General features: G+C 39.8%; 1 protein-coding gene across 4 annotated transcripts in view; it reads right to left on the bottom strand.

Annotated features, from left to right (window-relative positions):
* Nucleotides 1-678: 678 nt before the first annotated feature.
* Nucleotides 679-26,812, bottom strand: part of PIWIL1 (piwi like RNA-mediated gene silencing 1) — a 163,914-nt gene continuing 137,780 nt past the window's right edge. For 3 of the 4 annotated variants that reach the window (XM_067539751.1, XM_067539749.1, XM_067539750.1), the window contains 11 exons: nt 25,018-25,135; nt 24,647-24,761; nt 16,657-16,844; nt 15,907-15,979; nt 15,277-15,477; nt 14,590-14,693; nt 12,248-12,318; nt 10,646-10,799; nt 8,218-8,343; nt 4,318-4,465; nt 679-2,267 (listed from right to left, as the gene is read on the bottom strand). In XM_067539751.1, the coding sequence (XP_067395852.1) occupies nt 2,151-2,267; nt 4,318-4,465; nt 8,218-8,343; nt 10,646-10,799; nt 12,248-12,318; nt 14,590-14,693; nt 15,277-15,477; nt 15,907-15,979; nt 16,657-16,844; nt 24,647-24,761; nt 25,018-25,135 (1,415 nt within the window). In that variant the 3' untranslated portion in view covers nt 679-2,150. Of the gene's footprint in view, nt 2,268-4,317; nt 4,466-8,217; nt 8,344-10,645; nt 10,800-12,247; nt 12,319-14,589; nt 14,694-15,276; nt 15,478-15,906; nt 15,980-16,656; nt 16,845-24,646; nt 24,762-25,017; nt 25,136-26,812 lie in introns of those variants that run through there. The other variant, XM_067539752.1, reaches the window with a different exon arrangement.

Raw genomic sequence — 26,812 nt, 5'->3', positions numbered from 1 at the left:
ATATTTTATATAAATAAATTTGATATTTTGTAGAATGCAGTGTGTTCTGTATGTTTGTTACTTCTAATAGTCATTGTGCTAGCCTTCTCCTCCCCCCCCCCCTTTTTTTTTTTTTTTTTAAAAGAACATGAAATGAAAGATTGCTGCTGTCTTCCAACATTATAAGGAAGGCATTAGACAAGTGTACAGCAATGCAGCTTCAGAGAATAATTTTCAGATAAAGAACTTCTTTAACTAGCTGCTTCCAGATAGGAGGTCCTAAGCCTACAAGATTCTAAATTGAAAGCAGAACCTACAGAGTGACCACCTAGAGAAGTGGGGAACCAGCAGGAGATAATTCACTATAATCAGATGAAGTGCAGCCAAACTGCATGTAGCAGCTTTTTGCCCTGTGCTAACCACAATAAAACCAAGCTATTTAAGTTATCCCTAACTCCCTGTCCAAAAATGAAGTGATTAAAAAAAAAAAAAACAGCTAAGTGAGAGGTGAGTTTATATAGTTTAAACTGTACAAGAAGCCAACCTATTAGGCGCACTCCTGTGTGAAGAAACTGCCCTGTAGCATCATCTACCGTGAGTTCATATATATGTATATATATGAGCAAACAAATGCAATGTTTTAAACATAGAACTTTATTGAAATTTATCAAGAACTTTAGTTCTAATTACTACAATGAGCTTATATTTAAACAAACTGTACCTTTATAATAAAACTGTCTAAATCAAAAGACATCTATGTAAACTAGTATAATTTCACTTGGTGATGCTTTTTTATATAAAAGTACACAGAAGTACCTGAAAGAATCCTGAAAATACGGACGATAATTGTGTTTCTAAGCTACAGTACTTTACTTCACATCAGGATTTATACAACCTAGTTTAAATTTTAAACTAGTGATGAAAATACCTGAAATGTCTTTAATTTACACATTTCCATATTGTAATAGTACAGCAACCCAAATATTACAACACTGAGTGCTAATCAATGAGCACCAGAAAATGAAATTAATACAGAAGTTATTTTAGCAATAGTTAGAAGTTATTTGGGATCACATAAAGGAGTAACCAAGAGTAGTGAGATTAAATTAAGAAAGGGATAACTGGGCTGAATATCACGGAACACTCAAGGCCCTCATCTACATCTTCATGAAGATTTTGTCTCTATGCCGATGGAAAACATTGATATTATTAAGTAGAATTAGGCTGCTGAATAGACTCCGCAAAGGAACTGGTGGAAGTCCCACCAATGCAACTTAAGAGTAGACTGTACCAACAAATGGGAAACAATTCTGCTCCCGGCGGTCATCCTGTCTATTTCAGATATGTATTTTCCATTTCCAACTTCTACTGGCTGACTAAACAATGACTTGATTATTTTCATTGTCTATTGGTGAACTTCTGTTTGAAGACTGTGTGTAACTGGTTAAGCCTACCTTTTCCACATGCTAAGACTGGCATGAAACTACTATGGGGCAGTTTTTAAATATTTTTAACTTTTTTGGCATATGCAAGATGAAAATCAGAGTGACCAGTACAGTGATATTTTATCATGCTTACAGTTTCTGGAAGTAACATCACAAAGAAGTGTTGATTAACTAAGAATACTATGCACGATACCTATCCTTTTTTAGGAGACAGCTGGCATGCAAAATAATTCAATAGCTTGCCCTTTTTCAGTGTAGTCAGTAAAACTAGTTGATGATAGCCATGTCTAGCTTTAAGAAGTCAACATTTAGTACAGACACCAAAGAAGTCTGTTTAAACATAAGTGTTCAAATCATGAAGTACCATGCATAGCACAGATTCTCCCAAGAATAACTGATGTCCGTAGTACTCCTTTTTTAAAAAAATACCAACACATGAAAAATGCTTTTAAATCAGCAATAGGCTGTACAAAGTTATTAACTTAGCTGTGTCAGTTTCACAGGTAGTTGAACTTGCTTAGAATTGCCTTTTATGCTGTAATTAATTGCTGTTTTCACTGGAGAAAAAACTAAATTCTATCCTTGTGCAAAATTATGCATTACCCCATGCACATTTACTATTTTTGCATAAAAAAGTTATTTGCAGTAAACTACAACTTCTGTAAGAAGAAGAAAAACTGGTACCATAGAAAGTCCCACAAACTTCACTGTATCCACTTCTGTAGCTCAGAGGTAGTATAAACGGTCTGAGAGTGACAGATTTGGTTCTCTGTGAATGCTCTGACCTACAAGAAAAGCCAGTTTATGGGCATACTGGCAAGGAGCAGGCACTCTGATAACACCCTAAAGAAGAAGAAGAAGAAGAAGAAAGCCATTTAACAAATAGCACATTCAGTAAAAGCTGAACACTAACAAAAATTTGAAATTCAAAGTGTGTATTTGTATGTCATTTGTTTTTCCCTTTATGTCAAATATATTGTATAAGACATTTAAAATTGTGTACACATATAGTGTTAAATACATTTTGCATATGTAAAAATATCCACACAAATGCTTGTTTCAGACTGCCTGCCACACACACAAATTCAAGTAATATTAATTCAATACTGAGGTTGTACATGTGAAGTCAAAGTCAGAAACTGCATACATTTAATGTTCCTAGATTCTTGTACATTCTGTGTATTTTAAATTAGTTACATAATGCACTGTAAAGTGCTGTTACAGCTGGAAGAAAAATTACTCATCAGTAGATTGTTTGTTGAGTCCTCCTCCTACCCTGTTTAAGACCCCAATCCACCAGCCCTTGTTTGCTTTAAAACCAATAACTCTCACTCATAATACAAGAAGGAAGGAAGGATGCAAGATAGAGGGGGACAAACTTCAACAAGCTGAATTATCAGAATGTAATTTCCCCTTGCCATTCCATCACCCATCCTGCTTAAGTTTCCAGAGAATGAAGGCAGTGAGCAGACCCATAAGAAATGGCAGACTTATCAAATAAGCAGCTTTTCTAGGATACCCATAGCCACTGATAGCAGATGACTAAAGAATTAAGCAAGGTCCATGTAAGTTGCCTTTCAGATTTCTACTGTGAAGACCTCAGCCTTCTCAGCTCAGATAGTGGAAATACCCAAAGTGTAAAGTGGAACTTCACAGTAGAGAGGAGTCTTGCCCATCTGTGATTAAGTTAGTGTAGTACATGGCTTCAGCCAACTGAAAGAAGTATGGTAAGCCAGAAACCCTTAGTTTCTTGGAAATGGACATCCTGCTCCATCCAGGTCAGACTCAGGAGTTGCTGTGGAAATTTCCCTAGTTAACAAAAAGCTGGGGATATGGCAACTGAATGCTATTTTAACTGCAAAAAGATGCAGTGAAACTTTTTATTAAAAGTTCAGACTATGGAACAGAGAAAACAGGCCCCCCATTTAGGGGCAGTATGTCTAAAATGAGAGCTTTGAAAAAAGAAAGCTTGGAAGTTTAAGGATGGGAAGTAAAAACCCATCAGCTGTCCGAAAACAGAGGAGAACCCTGAGTCACATTTCCGATTATAAATTGATGCATGTTAAGTGCAAGTTAACAAAAGAAAACTAATTCTACTATGGCTGAGTTTGCATATCATTGGAACCTTAATTTCTGCAGATCCCATTTGGTTTTAACTGTACAGCCTTAAATTACTTAGATTTTTCTTTCACTTAGTTTCCCTTTGTGTTTCAAAGCTTGTTCTATGAAAAAGGAAACACATGCACACTGCTGGAGGAACAGGTATGATTTTGTAAGTCCTGCACTAGTGCCTGAATGTGTCATGGAAGATCAAGTATAGTATTTATTAATACTATACCGACATGTCTAATAAGTTCTCTGGAGTGGGCCTTCTTCCATCAAGGCAAAAGGGAAGAGGTTCTAAGGCAATCCCAGTAGGAGATAAGAGTGCTAACCACTGCCCCTTCCCAGCACCCCTTCTCCTCAGAGTCTGACATTCTACAGATTAGTAAGAATGATCCAGTATTACTTACGTTCTCTGGGACACAGAGTTAAATGGTATTTTCCAATGAGACACTACAGGATCATGTACAGAATGTAAGGACTAGAACATTTAGGCTAGAGGCAGCAGCTGAGCAAGGTAACTTAAATCACTTTAAATCTTTATGGGTGCATAAATTCTTTAAGCTTAAGGCTAAATGATGCCCAGGCCATTGCTCTGGAAGCAAAAACTCCTATGCATATTCAGAACACAGGTTTTTATTCATAGCTCCCCCTCCAAATAAAAGATTTGCATCCTTAAACCCACAACGAGGGCTATTCACATGACATACTCAGAATATCACCCTTGAGTGGGGAAAAAGTAGCAATTTTTTTTGTTTTACACTTATGCACTGAAGAAGCAGGTACTTACTGGCCAGTTATAGTACATGTGGCAGAGCTTGTAAGTTAAACGTTGCATATAATCTGGTTTCAGTGCACTGCTGTCATAGATTACATTGTAGTGGGTTGGTGAAACACTACCACTTCTCACAGCTTGACTCACAATAAAAAAATCATACCTGTAATTGAAGAAAAAATTCAAACCAAAGTTGTATTCAAATCCAAGCCCTTCACATAAAATACAAAGTTTGCCTTTAAATCAATTTACCACACATTTTTTAAAAAACAAAAACTAAATTTGCCTTTGTAGAACCCACATCATGATAAACACAACAAGAAAGTGAAAAAAAGAAGGCAAGTTTTGTATACGTTATAAGCTGGGCTGACAGTCTATTACGGTTGCCCAACACTTCCCAGTACAAGACTCTTTTCAGTTGCTTATAACTTTGTAAAACTTCAACTGCTAGGCTGAAGTTTTACATGCCTCATGCTATTTGAAAAATTTCAGCCAAAATGGGTCAGCTGCTTCCAAGAATGGGTTTAGGGAAAAACACGTTGTTTTGACCATATTCAATTCTTGAGACCTTTTCTTTGTACTACTGTAGCAACCCCATGCTCTGGAGCAGGGACTTGAAATTTGGCAGGTGGTGGCCTTTGTGTCAGGATATGCCTTTTGCCATCCATGGGAGAATATGCTCAAAATTTGGACAAAGTCTGAAAAATTGCAGTTTCTGAATAGAGACAGAGACAAAGTTTAACAGCTGAAATCTCAGAAGAAATACTGGGCACACTCCAGCCCAGGACTAAGTTATAAGTGCTACTCTGAGTGTAACTGGGATGAGTCATTGGTTTTCTATGTAATAGTACTGCTTTCACCTTCTCAGAGCAGGAATTCTCTATGCGTTGGAACCATTGAGGAGCCACACCTTGAATTGGAGAACCTGTAAGTTGGGATGATGGATCTCCTGTTGTCCTAAGAGAGAAGGTGACGAAGGGGCTGAAGAGTAAGAGGTGAGCACTGTGCTGTGTCAGGTACAGGTACCATATTTGTCTTGGCCATGTGGAAGCTACCAATATGATTTTTGCTCTCTATTTTGAGAGGGACCTTCGCCATGAGTGGAAATGGAAGGAAGGCATATAGGAGCTCTGTGCTCTATTGAAAGAGGAAAGCACACCCCAAGACTGTGTCCTCAGCCCAGCTTTGGAACAGTATTGGATGCATTTCTTGTTGCCGTAAGTAGTAAACAGATCTACTGTTGGGGTTCCCCAGTGACAGAAGGTGTTGTGGAGCACTGTTGGGTTCTTTTCCCATTCATGATCCAGAAGAATGTGCGACAGAGAATCCGCTGTTATATTCTTGTGCTCCTGGTAGGTAAGCTACTGATATGTGAATGTTGTGGTGAATGCACCAATTCCATAATTTTATTGCTACCACAATCCCTTGGTGGTTTATGTAAAACATGCTCACCATGTTATCTGTCGTTGCATGTGTGTGTCTTTGATCAACAGTAGGAAATGTATGCAAGCATTCATTCCTGACTATCCTGAGTTACAAAATTAATCTCCTGGAAGAGACCATTTGCCCTGAATCTTGTGATTGCCCAGGTGAGCCCCCCAGCCCACTAGGGATGCATCTGTTGTCAGTATCAATGTTGGGGGAGGCTGTGTAAATGGAATACCTGCACAAGCATCCCATGGGTCTTTCTACCATTTGAGGGAGGTTTTGACCATGGAGAGCACTGAGAACGACTTGTTTAAACTATCTGTTAGACATGTACACAGAGCTGAGCCGTACTTGCAGGCACACGTGTAATCTTGTGCAAGTTATCATGAACATACATGCCACTGTGTGCCTGAGCAGTTGCAGGTAATTTCTGGTTGACGTTTGGGGGCTGACCTGAGCGGTTTCTATTAAGGCAGTCAGGGTGTTGAATCTGTGTAGAGGGAGGAAGGTTCTGGCTTTCACCGTCTCGAGATAAGCCCCTATAAATTCCAGTGCTGTACTGAGATCAAGGTCAATTTCTGGATATTCAGTTGCAGGCCTAGCCACTCGAATGCCTCCATAGTCTTTTGAGTGGCTCTAAGGGCATCGTGAAACGAACAAGCCTTGATAAGGCAATCATGCAGATACAGGTAAATCATGATTTCCAATTTGCATAGATGAGCTGCTACCACAGACAGAACTTTGGGAAATACTCTGGATGAAGACCATAGTCCAAATGGAAGCGCTCTGTATTGGTAATGGTCCTGACCAAAGGTGAATCTGAGGAATCTCCTGTGGAAATTGTGTTCTCAGCCCTTGACTTACAAGATGCCTATCTCCCTGGTCTACAGATGGAATAATTGCTGCCAACATAAGCATCCTGAATTTTTGCACTTTTTTGTGTGTTCAGTACTCTTAAATAGAGAATGCGTCTCCATCCTCCTTTCCCTTGATTTGATCAGGAACTGATTCTATAGCCCTTAGGCTTAATAGGTGATCTATTTCCTGACATAAGTCTCTCATGAGAAAGGTCTTAGGGAGAGGGGGAGTTGAAGGGAGTAGAGTCAGCCTTGGAATTGATCTCCAAGACCCATCTGTCTGAAGTTACTTTTTCCCAGTTTTGTTTGAAAAGAGCAAGGCAGCATCCAAAAGGATGTATGAGGCCTGTATGCTGCAGCTGTTGTTGGGAGGGAGTGGTCACGCAAGGACTCGACCAAGGCATCAAAACTGGTGTTTTGAGGCTGAGGGCTGTGATGTTGGGGGGTGGACTGTCTTCGTTTTTAGGTCCTGGTCTCTTATGTTGTGGTTCAGAGTATTCACTGGGATGGAAGGAACTGGGACAAATGGGGTTTATGGGATGGCTGTATTGAATTTTCTTTTCTGTGTTGAGTATAGATTCCTAGTGAGCGCAACGTGACTTGAGTCCTTTAAAGTAAGGAGTGATGCATCTGTCTTATCACAAAGAGTATATTAGTAGTGAAATATGTGACGTACTAGAGAAATTTGGAAGTTGGGAAGTAATTTGCTCTGACTGACAATGCCAACAACATGAAAGCAGCATGGGACATCCTAATAAATATCCACCTATTACTGCAGTAGGAGGTGTTTCTCATGGCCTAAACCTGCTTCTTAATGATTTTATGAAGTGGAATACACTCAAAAATCTATAAAACAGCAAAAGAGGTTCTAAAGTATGTGAAAACTACTCATATTGTAGCTGCAATCTTTAAGATGATATAAGAAAAGCATGGTAAGCAAATGGTAAAACTTTCTAGCAAAATGCAAGTTTATATGAAGCTAACTTCAACTAGTCATAGAAGTTACAAGATGAAAAACATCAGATCACCTAGTTCTATCCTCCTGTCAAGTCATGATTTTTCTCCTACTGTATTCTTGTACTTGTCTAGGCAATTTGCCTTTTACTTCCATAGGGCCTTTGGTAGTTGTGCGCTAACTGGTGTTCTGAACACTTCCACAGTTTTTTGCAGCCAGCTTCATTTACATCTTTTTCTCTCTCAATTCCAGATTGAAGATGTTGCTTAATAGCACAACTGACTAATCCTTCAGCACCTCCAACTTGATCAACCACAGTTCATCAGTATTCTTGGTTTATAGTCCTTGAAACAATTCCAGACATTTCGCAGTGGTCAAATCTAAGCCAAATGGAATTGTCTCCCACAGAGGATTTCATGAGGCACTGCATTATGGAAGTTTTTTGCTAAAATTTAAATGACAACAACTTCTCCATTTCCTTCACCTACTAATTTATAATTTTGATACCAAATTTGAAGTGGGACAACAGCATAAGTATGTAAAAAGCACATCCAATTTTGCCAACTCATTTCTTTTGAATGAGCATCAGATTCCATTTCTGGAACAGGATGCAAGTCAAAACAAGAGAGATTCCCACCATCAAAGGGCTATTATATTCCTAAAAGTATTACTTACCATTCTGGTCGGGTAACCTCTACATCAATAACTGTACCAGGGGGTGGATTCTGAAGTCTTCCACCAGCCTGTGCAAAGAACCTGGCATTCACTCGTTTCTTCACCACTATTACTGTAAGTCTTGGGCTAGAAAAGATTATATGAGCAATTTTCTGAAACTTCAGTTTGGAGGATTTTCCCCTAAGTTCTTTAAAGTACATTTTGGGAACTACATCATCACTGACCCATTAAAAACCAGACTTCTAAATAAACTATAATATGCAGGTTTTAGTATTTCAATTTTCACTTAATATATTACTTCTATTCAGGTATTTCAGCATAACTCACTGCCATTGTACATAATTAACCTTTGCACTTGCATAGTCGCAAACACCTGTGACCATAGTAGAAAGTTTTCCCTACAACAATATTTATATTATATAAGGTTTCTTCTCTCCCTTATTTTAGGTGTACTCAACATAGGACACATCTATTAGCATACACTAAAAACATATGCAGAAAAAAATATTGCCAGATGCTAAATTGGGAGAAAAATAAGTATTTCCATCACCACTGTAAAAAAAAAAAAAAATACCCAGTATAATAAAAACTCAATGAGAACAATCATACTGGCTCAGACCAATGGTCCATCTAGCCCAGTATCCTGTCTTGCGACTGTGGCCAATGCCTTATCTAGTTCTTTTTTGAATCCTGTTACAGTCTTCCCCTTCATAACATCCCATTGGCAAAGAATTCCACAGGTTGACTATGCGTTGTGCGAAGAAATACTTCCTTTTGTTCATTTTAAACCTGCTGTCCATTCATTTCATTTGGTGATCCTTAGTCCTTGTATTATGAGACAGTGTAAATAACACTTCCTTATTTACTTTCTCCACATCAGTCATGATTATATAGACCTCCATCATATTCTCCCCCCCCCCCCTGTCGTTTCTTTTCTAAGCTGAAATGTCTCAGTCTTATTAGTCTCTCCTCATATAGAAGCTGTTCCATACCCCTAATAATTTTATTGCCCCTTTTCCATTTCCAATATATCTTTTTTGAGATGGGGCGACCAGATCTACATGCCGTATTCAAGATGTAGATATACCATGGATTTATAAAGAGGCAATATGATATTTTCCATTTTATTATTTATTCCTTGTCTAATGATTTCCAACATTGTTCGCTTTTTTGACAGCTGCTGCACATTGAGTGGATGTTTTCAGAGAACTATCCACAATGACTCCCAAGAGTTACTTGAGTGGTAACAGCTAATATAGACCACATCATTTTATATGTATAGTTGGGATGATATTTTCCAATGTGCATTACTCTGCATTTATTAACATTGAATTTCATTTGCCATTTTGTTCCCCGTCACCCAGTTTTGTGGGAATCCTTTGTAACTCTTCGCAGTTGGAAGAGTTGGACTTTGGACTTAACTATCCTAAGTAGTTTCGTATCAGCTGCAAATTTTGCCACATCATGGTTTATCCCTTTTTCCAGATCATTTATGAATATGTTCAACAGTACAGACACCTGGGGGGAACTACTATTTACCTCTCTCCATTCTGAAAACTGATAGGAAATAGAGGGTAGGAATAAATTATCTTAGTTACTGATCCAGGAGAGGACCTTCCCTCTTATCCCATGACAGCTTAGTTTCCTTAAGAGCCTTTGGTGAGGGAAAGGCTTTCAAAGGCTTTCTGAAAAACTAAGTACACTATATCCACTGGATCACCCTTATCCATATGCTTGTTGACCCCCCTCAAAGAATTCTAGTAGATTGGTGAGACAAAAATCATGTGGACTTTTCCCCAACAAATCACGTTCATCTACGTGTCTGATAATTCTGTTCTTTAATATAGTTTCAACTAATTTGCCTGGTACTGAAGGAGGCTTATTGGCCTGTAATTGCATCTGGAGCTTTTTTAAAAACTAGTGTCATATTAGCTATTCTCCAGTCATCTGGTACAGAAGCTTATTTAAATGATGGTTATATACCAGTTAGTAGTTCTACATTTTCATATTTGAGTTCCTTCAGTGATTGAATATCATCCATTTGAGTGAATACCATCTGGTCCTAGTGATTTATTCTGTTTAGTTTATAAATTTGTTCCAAAACCTCCTCTAATGTCACCTCAGATTCATCACCTAAATAGAATGGCTATGGTTTGTGAATTTCCTTCATATCGTCAGCCATAAAGAGTAGACTGATGCAAAGAATTAATTTAGTTTCTTTGCAATAGCTTTATCTTCCCTGAAAAAGCAGGAATGAAGCTGTTTGGGCAAGTCACTTACTGGATTCTCTGATACAAGTGCCTACTAGTGTAAAGGAGACATATGCAATCTTTTAGCAACCTTATTGCTTTTCTGAAGCATGACAATGCACACTTTTACATTACTACAGCCTTTCATGGCATCACTGCATACACCGTAAAAGACTTACTTGTAGTCTTTACCAACAGATTTCAAGCAATCCAAAAACTGGGGTACTTCATACTTAACCAAGGTTTTTAGCTGACCATCTCCTACACCATCACGATACACGACAATGCGAGAAGGCATATGGTTATTGCAGCTGAACCAGGCTCTTAAAGCAGCTTTAAGAAAAGCAAATTCAAGTTATGCAACCATAATGGGACGGTCTTTCAGGAGTTAAAATTCAGAATGGATCTATATTACACAATCATAATGGTCCCTTCTGACCTTATAGTCTATGAGTCTATGGCAATAAATTATGAAGCTTTTCACTTCTAAGACCTGGTCTACACCTAAAACTTAGGTCAACCTAGCTATGTTGCTGAGGGATGTGAAAAATTCACTCCCCCGAGAAACATAAGTAAACGGATATAAGCCCCAGTGTAGACAATTTGGTTGATGAAAGAATTCTTCCGTCATCCTAGCTACTGCCTCTTAAGGGGGTGGATTTACTACAACAGAAAAACCCCTACTGTTGCTCTAGCAAGTGCACTGCAGCTATGCTGCTGTAGAATAGAATACAGATGTGCCCTTGTGTCACTTGTAGTACAGATATACTTTAAGTTGCTGTTGATTCCAGACCAGGTTGGCAGCAACTGGAAGTTTTTTCAATTGTCTGAAAAGCATGAACAGACTAGTGGATGGATGTTAATCACCCACTCACCCACACAAAAACATTGTTTACCTGTGGACTAAGATCATATTAGTACTAAATTTATTGAAATTATCAGAATTAAACACATTCAAGCTATCCTTAACTGATTAGCCAGATTTCTATATAATTAAATCACACTATGTTAATTTTCATTCCTGAACTCCCAAATCACTTCAAATTCCAATCACAGTCAAATTCACAGTAAAATATCAGAAAAGCTTCTTAGTAACTAGAGTCCATTGTGGTTGGCCTTGCCGTTTGTAATACTCAATCTGAAAAAAACTGTGGGGACAAAAGATATTTTGCAATATTATTCAAACAAACTCAGCCTATTATCAGACTCCCAAAAATCATCTTTTGTTAAGTGTCTTATCTTTATGTTACTCCCCCTCCTTCCCTGAGTCATCTTACTGCAAGATATCTTTAACAGTGATGTGCTTGGAAAATGCATTAGAAACCTGTTTACCTCAAATAAAATTAAACATATTTAAAATACGTTTTTGATAAACCTGATTTTAAATATGTTTAATTTTATTTGAGGTAAGGTGGGTGAGGTAATTTGTTTTATTGGATCAACTTCTTCTCTGAAGAATAGCTGTGTATAAACTTGTCTCTTCATCAACAGAAATTGGTCCAATAAAAGATACTCCATTTTCTCTCTTTCTGATATCCTGGGACCAACATACTACAATACTGCATACAACAATTAACGTATCAATTAGGACCATGCAAATTAGTGAAAGAAGAAGCTATATAAAAACAACTTGGTAATTGTCAGTGGTAATCATATCTAAACTTCTAATGTAATTTTACTCAAGTGTAATTTGATGTTTTCCTCAATGTAACACAGAAGCCTGTTCTGAGAAGGACCTGCAACCCAAAAGGCCTTAATCTGTTGAAGGAAGAAAACTTTACCTTGCAAACAGACCTTAAGTCCATCCACAAGTTCTTGTCCACGATCTTGGAAGACACAGCGAGAGAACCAGCTGTTTGGGGGGAGGAGGGGGGGGGAAAATCAAGAAAAGCATCAAAGTAACCTATTAGTTTCTAAAGCAAGTAAGGTTGACAGGTCCAAACAGTTAATTTTGGCAAATATGTCCTATATGTCACAGTCATCAGCAAGGATCCTAGAAATCCATTTGCCATGGAAAAAACACAGAATTTTTTAGGGGGATGAGGGGGTTCCCTTTAGGTTTTTCTTTTTTTTTTTTTTTTTTAAAAGCTTTTTGAAAAAATAAAAACATTGAGTAGTAACTAAATTTTACTGAAAGTACCAGTGTCACTTTTTCCAACGTGCACAACCCTCCCCCTCGTGCTTGATTTTTGAATGTGCTTTAAATGTACATAACTAAACATACTCCAATAAACAGCTTCCGACATATAGCCGTTACCCAACAGTGCATGGGGCTTCGTGTTTTAATTCATCTCAAATTTCACTTCAACTTGCAGTTGTGAGTAATTAAGTTATGAAAAGATGCTGAAAACTTTAAAAATCACCCCAAAGACTGTGTCACTGAGTTTGGCAAGGACAAATTTCATATTGATGGCAATGTGCTGTTCTGTACTGTATGCAGCAAGTCTGTAGATTACATTTGAAGGAAGACAATTAGAGACCACAAGGAATGTGCTAAACAAACAATGAAAAGAAATGAAAACAAGAGGCTGAAACAGCTTGGCCATAGATAACATTAAAAAAAAAAAAAAGCACCTCGACTGGATCATTATATTAATTTTATTATAATGTTGATGGCACTAATAGGCTTTGAACCTTAAAAATTGTAAATATATCAATAAAACACTGTGTTCAACTGATACCAATATATATTGTGGCTAGGGAAACTAAAGTTCAGCGTTGCATTTTAATTGTGGGAAAATGTGGATTTGGATGGGGTTTTTTTATTGGAGAACTTTGGGTTTTTTTAATCACAGAAAATTGGGATCTCTGGTCATCAGGAAAAAAATGAATAATCCCACCAACTTGAGTTTGATACCATACATGTACATTGTCTCCACAAAAGACAGTTGGAGCAGACATGTGTCTTGGGCCAACTTACACTTCCTCTTATAAATCCAAACTGAGTGTGAGGCTACATAAAAAGAGACCACAGCCCAGTCTCCCTCAGTTAGATATTCAAAATAGCTAACAACTACCTGAGAAGCAGGAAAGAGAACTGTAAATTGTAGATCTGCAGAAGTAAAACAATTTGAGACTGTCAGTTACAGACAAGCCTTCCTTTCTATGTCATGAACAGTCTCTGGAGAGCCCCACTGTGAGGAAACTGATTAGAAGCTACCAGCTCTTGGAGAAAAATAATAGAGTATTCTGTAGTCTATTGGTTTGTTGTACTAAGGTCAGAGATATGAGAATGAATGGGCTATCCGGCTTCACCTTTCTGACTCTCAAAGAAGACCACAGATTGACTGGATCATAGAGGATACCCAGATGCGTCAGAATAAAAAAAAAAAGGACTTCTTTGGTTGAGTCACAGACCAATTTATATAGCGAATTATGGATTCCTTATGGAACCCTGGCTTTGATGAGAATGGATAAGGGCAGACATTAAGATAAGATGGCATTGGCAGATAGACCTTTTTACAGCCTTGCATTGAACATCAGGATTCACAAGAGGACAGACATACATGCAAGCCCAACATACACTGCTTTTAAGTGCTTCTGGAGTTCACAGCACCAGCGCCTAAGCCTTATTTTACCCCAACAAAAGTGGAAATCTGAAGAGATTCTCAAATGGAGGACTGTCTTTCCATTTCCCATCTACAAAAGTTGTCATCTTTCATCCTCATTATGTTGAATGCAAACAAAGATTTGTCAATTTACCCATCATGCAACCAAATAAATCAGATAGTAAATTCTACCACAGAAAAGTTATTTGAACTTAGAATAAAATGCAGTAAGGCATCTAGCACACAGCATATATGTCCCTCAACTCAAAGCAGTGTTGCATGCTTTTTTAAAAATAATATTTACAAAGCAGTGCACCTGAGAATTAAGAAACTCTTTCTACTGGTCAGTCAGCTTATCATCTTATTCCTGAAAAGTCTGGAAAATAATGTACAGCTACTTAATAGTCAGCTAATTAGGAGCTTTTGCCTACACAGTGTTCACTAACATGTATAGTATGAAGTTAAACCAATGTAGACAAGGATTTTTTTAAATGGATGCTCATTACATTAGGCTTTTTTAAGAATATAGATCTGTCAAGTTCTTTCATTTTATACTGAATGCCAAGAAGTCTTACCGTGTCATTCCCTGATTCAGGCTAGCAACAAATCCTGCAATTGATCGGCGCCCAGCTGTAGTGTCATGATAACAGTCAATTCCCACAATCATAACTTGTTTCAACTTAAAGAAAATAGTGCAGAGTATATTAAAGAAGTGCAAAAACATGCCAAAAGCAAACCAACGTTTATCATACTTGTACTAAAGTAGTATAGACTGAAAACACCAAAAGCTTCAAAAATAATCATGGCTTTTTCACTATCCAGGATACCGAATGTTTATTTTAAAAATTGACCTTTAATTTATGGAATGCTAACTGAAAGTACCTGTGCCGACAGTCAGAAGCCTACATTTTATGACTGAACTATCCATCTCCAACTGCTTCCTCAAAAGTTCAGAACACTATTATCTGTACACTTTATTTTCCTGAATAACGTTATCAACTACTTATTTCTTCAGGTATCCTATGAAGTAAGCTGATCCATGTTGGCATTTTCTTTTTGGAAGCAAGTTATTTTGGATAGGATACCCTGCTGGTAACCAACTGAAAGTTGGATGCAGTAATCAGCCATCTAGTGCCTTTCTGAACATTTCTTTAATGTTTAAAAGTTGTACCAAACAAGATAAAGTCTTCTAATGATTTCTTAAAATGTGATCAGAAAGACTCAAGCGATACAATGTTATTGAAACAAAACCAGCTACTTACTGGGATTTCAACACTCCAGAGCTCTCCACCCATCTTGCAGTTCATTTGTAACGCAATTTTTGTCGCTATAGCCATTACTGTTTGTGGCTTGCTTAGGGTGCGAGCTATCACACACTGGCTTGGAGTTGGACAATCAGTACATAAGTATTTCTTGATAGCATCATACTTGTCCTTACGATTACTGGACAGAACACAAACTACCTGAAAAATTAAAATGAAAAGTTTTAGAAAACCAAACTACAGCAGAATCAAATTTACTATTTGTTTGAAACATCTGTTATACAATACATTGCTCTGGTCCCCTTTCCAGCAAGCTTTCCATCACAACAAAAAAATCCGAAGTGTTTTCTGTGAAGTATTTAGACAGTTTGGGTGCTTAAGGTATGGTGCCTAAAACTGATTTTCAGGGATGGTGAGTGCTCAACAATTCTATATTTAAGCACTGAAGCTAGACTAAATACAGAATTTCCTACATGTCTGGTCAAAGTATCATTTGACACTAGAGAGTTTAAGCACTTAACTCCGTAAGTGTGAATCCACAAAGCTAATTTCATTATTAGGATATTAATGCAATACATAGCCAAAAGCAGAGATTAATATGCTTTGAAATTATGGAATCAGCATACATACTATCTGTGTGTCAGAGGTAACCTTTTGTTGCAAGACCCTCAAATAAGCTTCTGTTCTATCATCTACTTCAATCCTAAAAAGGGGAAAAAAAACACAAGAAACTAAAAGTGGCTGTACCTAAAGTTATAGTGGCTGATGAAGCAGAAATAACTAAGATACCCATGCATCAACAGAAATTAAGTACAAGGTAGCTTAAATTTACAGTTGTTAGAAAAGTTACTCTATTCACACTGTACTAAAGTTTTCACACTACCGCTTCAGAAACATTAAAAGGAAACATCCCCAAACTAGAGTTTCTAGTAAGAATGAAGGAAAATCAAGTTTAAAAATAGTCATGAGAGCTTGACTAAGAGAGACTTTTGGTCATACTTTTAAATGGACTCTGGAAAGGATAACAATACACTAGAATCTGTGCTACTACTACTCTTGTTTACATTAAAAGTAGCTCCATGCTTTATGCTAGATAAACTTTTGAAATCCAGCAGAGCCCTTTCTATCAGCAGCACCCTCTCTAATCCCTAGTCAAATATTCCTTGGACTGGAACATTAGCTCCAAAACCTAATCCTTTTACTAAGTAATTAACCATCTGAAATTTTGAGAGCCCTTTGGATAAATAGATATATAAAATTAAAATACAGCTTAATAGAAATATATAATTACATTACAACTCCTTCCTCATTTAACAAATTATTGAAAAATTCAAAGAACTGTTTCTGAGCAAATTATTTATCAATTTTTACAGTACTTACATGATTGCCTTATTCATTTGGATGCCCATGGCTGGTGTGACTTTAAATAGATTTTGAATTAATGCATTGGCAGCATCATAATTGCGCCGTGTGTATATTAAAAGCCAGTTGTCCAATGGCTTTGCACTAATTAAGGGAGCTCCCCTAGTTTCTTTCGACCAGTCTGCAAATTGAGGATTGTAGTCAAACTGGAAATGAGAAAGGATTAAATTAAGTTCCTGCTGGAGCATAATTAACTTGCAAAAAATCTACATCCTTATATACTCCAGAACACAGCATCATCTGCCCTTGCAGCTCCAGCTGATCAAGCCTGAGAATTTACAAAAATGTCCTTTGAAACAGAATGTAAAATTCAGTTTCAGAAATTTCTCATTTTGGAATTCTGAAATTTTGTTTTGAATTTCATTTTACTTTACATTTTAGTATATATAAATTCATTACATCAGTAAGTAGTAGGGCATAATGTGACAAAATATTCTATTTGTTTTATTTTTAACATTAGAGACAGCTGATACTTAGTATTGATTGAAACATCCTTTCTAGATCAAAGAGTTTCAAAGGTGTTTCAATCAGTATTTAGTAACAACTGAAATAAAAAAAATCAACTACTATGTCATTATGACATGTCAGTAGTAGTGATAACATGCACTACCATTCTCTTCATTCCCTTTGAAGTTTCTGGCACTGGCTCCTGTCCAAAGACAGGATACTGGGCTAGATGAACACAGTCTGTCTGAACCAATATGGCCCTTTATGTTTTTATAACATCAAAAAAGAATAATGGAAAAACAAAAATTCAAAACAGTACCAAATTTTCTAAAAAACTTGTTTTTAATGTTTTTCCATGGGAATATTAGGCAAAATTATATCAATTGCACATAAATGTTCAGTTTTGTCAAACTTTTCCCAACAAAAATTGGTTTTGACAGTTTTCCAACCAGCTCTACTTGCAGTACCAACTTTAGCTACAGAACTTAATTTGAAGAATTTTATTGATTTTGGCTTATACGTGTTATTTTCTTCAGCTTAAAAAAGAAACTACATTTATCTAGTCATTGCATGCATCTTTCAATACTTCTGTTTTTCAAAAAATTCTTGAGTTTCTGCAAGATTCTTATTTCTGGAAAGGTACATATTTTGGTTGAAGGACTTAGATCCAGTGTTTATGAGGTATTAACTTTAGCATTAGATTACAGTTAAGGACATAATTGCATTCTGTCGTAAAAGTCAATTATTTCAGAGAATTCTGTTTTGTGCTTAACAATAAATTTACTAAAAAAGAAACATCACCTACCTGTAACACCAACTGTGATTCTTTGAGATGTGTTGTGCAGATATCTATTTGGTGTGCACACACCAGTGCACTGGAGCCACAGACTTTTGGTCAGTAGTACCCCATTGCAGGGGCACATATGGTGAGTGTCCTTATGCCTCCAGAGAACAAAAAAGTGAGGCAGAATCATGGTGATAGACTCTGAAGTAGTGAAAAAAGGACAGTGGGTCATGGAATATATGTGCACATGACATAACTAAGAAATGGAAGTTATTTACTTTTTACAGTAAGTACAGTCCCTAGAGTGATGACTCTCTCTATTTCACTGTGGAGTGTGTGTATGTGCTCTATGTGCCTGAGACTCAAACATTTTTGCTAGCAGTGACTGTTAGGCTGTGCCTACGCCTTTGTCCACCTTGTGCTCCCCACAGAGGGTATAAAAGGTAGAGCAGGCCAACTGCCTCTCTAGTTCCTTTTCTACCACAAATCACACTTGAAGGATCCAATGCAGAGGGGAAGCAGGGCAGGTAGAGACAACACATCCTGAAGGACTCCACTTACTATAGAAGTTGAGTAACTTCATTCCTTCTTCCAGTGATGATCTCTAGGTAACTGACAAGCAGTAGTAGTCTCTGAAGAGGAGGGTGCAAGCACATCTTCAGTACTATTGATAGGAATACTGCTGTGCCAAAAGATGCATCAGCTGTGGAAGCCTGAACTAAGAAATAATGTCTCGTAAAGAGCATGGACCGCTTGTAAAGAGCATGGACTGCAGCCATATAACCGTTTTACAAATTTCTATGAAGAACACCTTGAAGAAGGCTACAGAGGCAGCATGGGTGCTAACAGCGAGAGCTCTTATATCTTTACAGCAGAGGAGAACAGTCAACTTTTAACAGGATACATCCCAAAATCCACTTAGAAAATCTTTGGGAAGAGAAATTTCTCCCCCCATTCATTCTGCAAATGAATGATCTTTAGGGGTAGATCTATACTGCCTCTACCTCTGCTTGCTGCAGCCACAACCAGGAAAACTGGCACAGAGAATCAAAGAAGAACTGTTCAAAATACTGTGAGTGTGCCTGGTAGCAGCGATCCACTCTTTGAGGTAAGTGTTAAAAAGCTAGAGTGTCAAAGGATTTTGGCAGGGTCCAATAAAGCATCATTAGTAGATAAAGGAATCCATCCAGGCACAACTTTCTCCAGAATATATCAGTAGAGATTCTCTTAGACCACCTTTGCTGGTATGTCAAGTGATGAAGTGACCCTTGCACAAGGTCTTGAAAGGCCTCATCATCCGAGATGGGTACCACCATCTCATTTGGTGAGGAAGATGACAGTATGGAGGCACCTTATTGCACCTCCTTTTGGGTGTGTCTCATCCAATTGACCCAGGTTGGTCACAGGATAAGAATCTAAAATATCTTTCATGGACAGTAGTGGTGTCAAACCTGGGCCTGGAGTGAGAGGCTGAACCAATCTGGTGGCCTCGAGAATGTCCCATGTAAGGCTGTCCCAGTAAGGCTGAGGGCAGGGCAACCATAAAGAGCAGGGGTCAGTGTAAGGGAACTCAAGGAGATATGTCCTGAGCCATGGACCAGTGAGAATGGTGAACAGGTCCCACTGAGGGATGCCATCCAGGAGTAGGAGGCACCAAAAATCTAAATCTCTGAGACCTGGATGGAGAAGCCCTAACTGCTGCTTCATGACTTAGGGAAGAATGAATAATCCTCTGGCAGTGGTGCAGTACCAGCAGGTGTCTCCTGGTAGAATCTCCTGATGTCAATGGCACTTCACAAGATGAAGTCATGGCACCGGTGCAGAGGCCATCAGCACCAAAGTAGATGGAGCAGACAACTGGCCTGGATGGTACTCAGGGGCTCGGTACCAGTGTTAAGTGTGTTGACTCAGAACGGTACCGGGAGCAGTGCTCCAGAGCTCTCTGCCTTAGGATGATGCACAGGACAGCTTATGTGAGCCTTTTCCAGACACAATATGGCAGCTGTAGTCTCTGTATAAGCTTGAAGACAGCATTCTTGTGTCTTGGAGCCCCTCTCATCTCCAGATACTGGAAGTGTTGGCTGCCTTAGAAGAAAGCCCCCGAGATGGAGAATGGTGTCTTCTCTCTAGGCTTTTTAAGGGGTTTACTTCTCCTGAGAAAGGACTCAGATGAAGATTTAGCAGTCAGAGCATTTCTGGAGTATTCTCCTTGCTCAACTGTCAACTGTCTCAGATGTGCCTCCTTCGATTTTTTTGTCTTTCTGATACAGGACATGCAAATACTGAATCTGTCCCTTACATGCTCTTCACAGCTAATATGCCCAGCACTGATGAGCATAACTGCCTCATAGGAAGGCCAGTTTTAAAACCCGGGGACATATGCATAATTATATGCCAGTAATCGAGTACCAACCAAGGAGCAAAACAAATATGAATTGTCCCTTCAGGGAGCAAAAACACTAATTACACAAGCTAATACTGTCAACTGTTTACATAAGAAGGGTGCTGATGCATAATAGAAAGAGTGAGCTCCAGGCATCAGACTGTTCCAACTCAGAGCCATGGGCAGTGGAAAAGGAACTGAAAAGGGGTCAGGGCAGCCTTGGCCTTTTTGCCTTCAACTGGTACTGACCAAAAGTCTCTGGCTTTAGTGCACTGGGCATGCATACACCTGAAGTGAAATATGTACACACACAAGCATTCAAAGAAGAAATTAAAGTTCCACATCAGAAATCATCAGAAAATGTCTCCTGGTATACTTTAAAAGATCTTTATTATGTAAGAATACCAAGAAGAGCTGCTAAAGTTATAGATCAGTTTATCAACATGTACCATATCTCCAAATTCTTCTACACTGAGGCAATTTACTTAAGCCAGTCAAAAGCATTTTTTAATTTTGAGTGGGGGAGTACAGAAAAGTGGTATGTATGATTAACACAAACCAGTGCTCTTCAGCTTCATTGAATTTCTCACTATGTTTTTCTTTAACAGGATCAAAGAGAAAAGGTTAGCATGGGAAGGAACTCAATAGCTACTGAAATTATATAGGAGAATAATACATGGGCTAAAAATCAAATAGTTTAATGCAAGTATAAAACTGCTACTGGCCTTTTTTAACTGTTATTCTTGAAGATGTGTTGTCACCTAGAGGCCTGAGGCGGGTATAGGCCTAGGGAGTGCAAGGTGGCCCTAGAATCTTTAAGGCCTTGGAGGCTAGCGTCAGTTTGTTCTGAAAAAAGGAACTATTCTCAAAAGGAAGGTCTTGAATCAATTGCTGAAACTCCTGGGACAACCCCGAAGATTGCAGTCAGGAACATCTGCACATGGACACCGCAGAGGCCATCGGATCTGCTGCATCTAACTCTGTCTGCACCTTGCCTTCCTCTAGGATAGAGGCAACCTCCTGTCTGGAATTCATGTGGCAATAAATCCTTAAACTTTGTCAAAGAGACCCAGATATTATAATTATATCTCCCTAGCAACACTTGCTGAATGGAGATTATAAACTGAAGACTGGCTGAGGAATAAATTTTTCTTCCAAACAGACCCAGCTTCTTCGAGTTCTTATTCTTTGGGGTCGAGCTTGCCTAACCTGCCTCTCACTCGTTCATGGCTGCCACCTCTAGGAATCCCAGGGGTGGGTGCGAGGGGAGGTACTTGAATCCCTTGGCCAGGATGTAATATTTCTTTTCGGCCCTCTTTGATGTTGATGGCAGGGAAGATGGAGCCTTCCACAGAGCTTTGACCACTTTAAACATCCCTTCGTGCACTGGTAATGCAACTCGAGCCAGCAGTGCAGCAGCTAGCACAAAGAGGTTATCTTTGAGCTCCTAAACTGAAGGCAACGCTTTCAAGGAGTCCCTGGTGAGCCTGAAAGTCATCCGAAAAGATTGGGGGGCCCACGCCAGCGACCACCTCATCCTGGGATGTTAGTGCCAGGGGAAGGGGAATCATTTCCTCCTCTTACCGGGGGGCTGCTACTGCTGCTGGGTCCTGTGATTCGGTGCTGGGGTCAGAAGCCATGTCTTGATCCTCCACTGGGGCCACTGGTGCCACGGACTGCTTCCTTGGATGACTGTACGAGTAGAGGCCTGGTGCCATGGGGATCTCCCACGGGGTTCCAGTATGGCCACTGGACCAATCATTGACCATGGGGCCAACCTGCAATTGTGGGACCTGCAGCAAAAACTTGTGTCCTGAGGGTTGGTGCTGACAGGGCTGGGGACTAGATTTCCCTTCCGAATAGGATGGATCTTCCCTCAGGGACCAAGGTGGAGCCTATGGTGCTTTCACCTGGCTGCAATGCGGTGCTGAACGGGGAAGATCGACACCAGACTTTCCAGGAGCGGTGCAGCTCTGGTGGGGAGCGACAATAGTGCGGCGAATGGCATGGTGTTAGGGAACAGGGTGCTGGAGATCGGTGCCAGGGGAACTGTGCTCAATACCACATTGTTGGCGATTGGTACTGAGAGAATGAAGATTGGTATCGGGGCAATCAGGATCGGAAGTGCCCTGTTGGAGATGAGTGCCTTGGCACTAGAGACTGAGAGTATCAGGGACCAGTGCTGTAAACGTGGGGTCCTTCTCCAAGCTGGTGACCAGGGCCGAAGTGTTTTAGATCAGCGCCGGGATTCTGTGGAGCAGCACCAGTCAAGAGTCCATTCTCGTGGTCCCATCGCAGGTTTTCCCCTGAATGTCAGTGCCTTCGCCAATTATGATGCCAGGGGATGGTCTCAAGGAATAGGAGGCAATAGCAGGGCCATAAGGTCCCTGGCTGTCTGAAAGACCTCCAACGTTGACGGTACAACTATCTGCAGGGGCCCCCTTCCATTCCCAGGAGTCGGAGGTGGTTTCATCACCAGGCTCGGAGCCCAGGCAAAGAAACTGGCTTCTCCCACCCTGACATTGGCAACTGGTCCAACAGGGGTCCTCCTTCTTATGTGTTTTGGATATGGCAGAATGGCCTCTGTCTGAGCACTGCTTCTTCTGCCACTTCTTCAGTGCGAGCAAAATGGCCCAGTGCCGGTGGTGTGCTCTGCACAGATACTAACGTACTCAGTACCAAGTCAGAGCGGGGTGGTTCTGAGGCTGCTTTCAGTGCCACCTCCATCAACAGGGCTTTCAGACAAATGTCCCTGTCCTTCTTGGTTTGTGGCCTAAAGTCCTTCCAGATCCTGCACTTAACCCTTCTGTGCTTCTCCCCTAAGCATTTAAACAACTATCATGGGCACCATTGAGCGAGAAGGGATTGTGGCACGTAGAACACGGTTTGAAACCCGGGGAATTAGACATGCTTAGCTGGACTAATAACATCTAATTTCTAACTATATACAAGAAAAAATTAACTATTTTACAACAACTATGATAGCAACTATGAAGCACTTCCAACTGCAAGAGAGAAAAGACATTCCAGTAACCGTCATGGGCAGGAAGAAGGAACAGAGGGCACAAGGCCAGTGGTGCCTCATATACCAGCATGAGCGCATGGTTCCAGAGGGTGCTAGAGCCATTCCTATGGATACTGTTAAGGCAAAAATTTCTGGTAGCTGTGCATATGGGCATGCACATACCTATCATGGAATTGACATGAGCAAGCACTTGAAGAACTGTAACTGCCTGGGAGCTCTGGACAGAGAAGACATAGCTGTCCTCATAAAGGGGTGTTTCCCAGATATGATTTTTGTTCTTGTGCAAAATGCAACTGCTGCACTAACGGGAATAACCCCAATAAATACAGAACTCAAGTGCTCTTGTTTCCACTGATGGTATGAAGGAATGATACCCCAGTGTGCAAACTGATTAACAGAATTCTGATTCAACTACTTGAGTTCCAAAAACAGAACTTCAAATGGATTTCTTGAGATACTCATTTTGGTCTATTTTCTAGTTTAAAAACTCTCAGGACTATCATATACTTAGTCCTCAAACCGCTAACAGAATTGAGGTGTTAAAAAAGATGCTTCTTCAAAGACAATCTATGCACACACACAGTCTACAGTTTTCTATTGAATGTATTAACAGTGCCTGTGCTAATGGTGAAGTGTGTGATTGCGGAAGTAGATGAAGATAGCTGGTGAAACATAGGCAGCTGGGAGACTAAGCTACCCATCTGAGTTCACCAGCAGACAGGTAGGGTTGTGTGTTTGGTTTTCCCCCCTTTCCTTAGTTGGAAGTATTCTACAAGGAAAAACCTGCATTGGGAAGAAAACTGCATGTTGGAAATACCACCGTTAGTTCCTCCTCTGCTGGCATCTGTGGCCCCCTCACCCTGCCAGAGAGGCATTCTGATCCTGAAGGCTTCCCCCCAGACCTTGGTATTGACTTGGCTGGAATGGGGCCTGCACATCGCTGACCAAGCCAGACAGAGGGAACAGGGAAGCCAGAGAACAGGGAACTGACAGTTTTCCTATTAGTTTTAACATGAGATGATTAGTAAAGAAGTTATTTTTCCCTGTTTACGATGTGCATTTGAAAACACTTTAGTCAACTTCTCCCTTGCTATCGAGACTCTTTTACATAACTGGGGAGCAGAAAAACCCTAAAGAAGTTTTTAGTAGAACTTAAAAATATTCCGGCACTACTATTTAGAAGCTGTTCACTAAGAAAACTGAAATTGTTTAAGTTTGTTTAAAAAAACTGAGTTGACATTATGTACCCCCTTTAAAAAGAATCTGTTTTGTTCAAAGATGCTTTAATTTATTAAAATTACTTATTTACCACTTTTCCTGCTTGATGGATCTTTTCTGCTTGAACAACTCTTCCTGTAAAGGATAGTAAATTGGAATCAAAACTCAAACCCCAGTCACGAAGTTCCTTCTGAACATTGTCATCCCTGTTTAAATTTAAAAACAAATTATAAAGCCATTAATCACTTAGCACCTAGTGAGTCAGGATTTCTGGCTAAAACATGATGTATTTTGTACCTAAAGGGAAAGGTTTTTCCAGCAAAGAGTTAAAGTAACAATTTTCTCCAGTAAAAGTTGACAGGAGCTTTAAAAAAGTCCACCTAGTTATTACCAAAAAGAAATTAACTTTAATCAAAACAAAACCCTTCTTCCCAAAGAACCAGAGGTTTTGAAGTAACTTACCTGTGAATGTACTCAATGAGTCTTCCAACTTCACGCTGTCTTTGCTCAGGTGTCAGTCTTGTATGAACAGCCAAGTCTTTCATCACATTAAAATCACTACGCATCTTATCAGTTAACCCTAAAATTAGCAAAATCCTTTTACTAAAGGTTGGTCTTGAGTTTATTTTGAACATATAGCCACAGAAGAGTCAATGGAATACATAACAAGGGAACAGCTATTACTTCAGTCTTCGTGAAGACTGCAGATATGGTGTACATTTAGTGGCGACCACATATGAAAAAGCATGGCGAGTATATTAATTTTTTAGTGTTACCTGTCACCATCATTTGGCTCCAGACACGTTTCAGGCCAAGGTTCACATCAACACATAAAAGACTGCACTAGGCAAGCAGTTCTCAACCATGGGTCTCTGCAGCCCCGCAGGCCAGTTTCAGGGGGTCCATGAGCCCTGAGCCCTTGGTTGGAGTGGGCACGGGGGTGTTGTTCCTCCAAACTGCACTGTCTTAACCAGAGCGTGCCAGCTCCACATCCCCCACCTACTCCTCTCTTTCCCCACCTCCCAGAGGCCCTACCCCATGGCCAGGTCAAAGGCCGAAGCTGGAGCTGGGCAGTGTGGGGCAGCTGCTGCTCTGGCTGGGGCCATGGAGCAGGCAGCCATGGCACTCCTCCATCTCCTCCTCCTGCTGCTTGGGGTTGAAGCTGCTCCTTAGCGCACAGCCAGTAAGTGCTGCTCAGGCACCAGGACCTGGCACTGGGGCAGGCAAAGCCCTTGGGGAGCAGCAATGGGGTGAGTGGGAAAGGTAGCAATGGGGTTGGGGGGGCTTGCTCTGCACACAGCCCTGAGATACCGCCGTTTTCCTATACAGAGTGGTTTTCATAATTTTGGAGCTGAGCCCCCGCCCTTTGGAGTCATAATTTTTGGTTGTGGCCCCCCTCCCAACCCTGGGTGGCCTGCTGAGTCATTTCCTCCCTGGGCCCTGCTGTGCAGAGCTGGCCCAAGCCCTGCCAGGCCCTGTTCCCCCGAAAAGAGAAGTCAAACTATACCTATGGGCCCCACACACTTCAGGGCTAAAAGCCCAGAGCTCCCACCCTCTGCTGGGCCCTGGAGTTTTTCTAGCATGTTGGGTCGGGTTGCCACAGAAAGAAAAAGGTTGAGAACTCCTGCACTAGGTCACCTAAACCACAAATCTAACTTTTTTTTAATGTATGTAGGAAATCTTGTATTCCTATTCTTGTAAGATTGCACTGGAGAAGTCACTACCTTCATTTACTTGCATAGGAAATTAAGAAGTAAACAATATTTCTTTTAAACTGCCACTACTCAAATTGGTACCTGAAAGAAGTGGTGTTCTTTCTGGCTTCAATATCACGAATATAAAACAGAAATTTAAATAATGTTGATGTGCAAGTGTGAATAGTATTTAAATCACACATAACAGATGTCTGCAGTGCGAACAAGAGGTAAGTAAAAAACAAAGCAGTAGTGACACAAAGCAAACATGATTTGAATACACAAGCCAGATTTATCAAACAAGGTGATGTTAGTTTACAGAGTCACTTATGATCATAACTGTGCTTAATGTATTCCTCTTCTGTCCAGTTATCACTTGGAAAGACTAGAATTACTGAAAGAAGGGGAACATGTTTTTAAAGGAGAAAAGTCAACTATAGAGGGGCATGTTCAAATTTTGTGGAGTTAAGGAATGACACTATTGTAAATGTTTAGCTAAATTTTAGAGAGACAAGGTAAGTGAGGTAATATCTTTTATTGGGTCAACTTCTGCTAGTGACAGA

This window comes from Emydura macquarii, unplaced genomic scaffold, assembly GCF_026122565.2.
Source record: "Emydura macquarii macquarii isolate MOO-44397 ecotype Brisbane River unplaced genomic scaffold, CSIRO-AGI_Emac_v2 contig_554, whole genome shotgun sequence".
NCBI lineage: Eukaryota > Metazoa > Chordata > Testudines > Chelidae > Emydura > Emydura macquarii.
The sequence above is the reverse complement of the archived record's forward strand: the minus strand, read 5'-3'. Positions and strand labels throughout refer to the sequence as shown.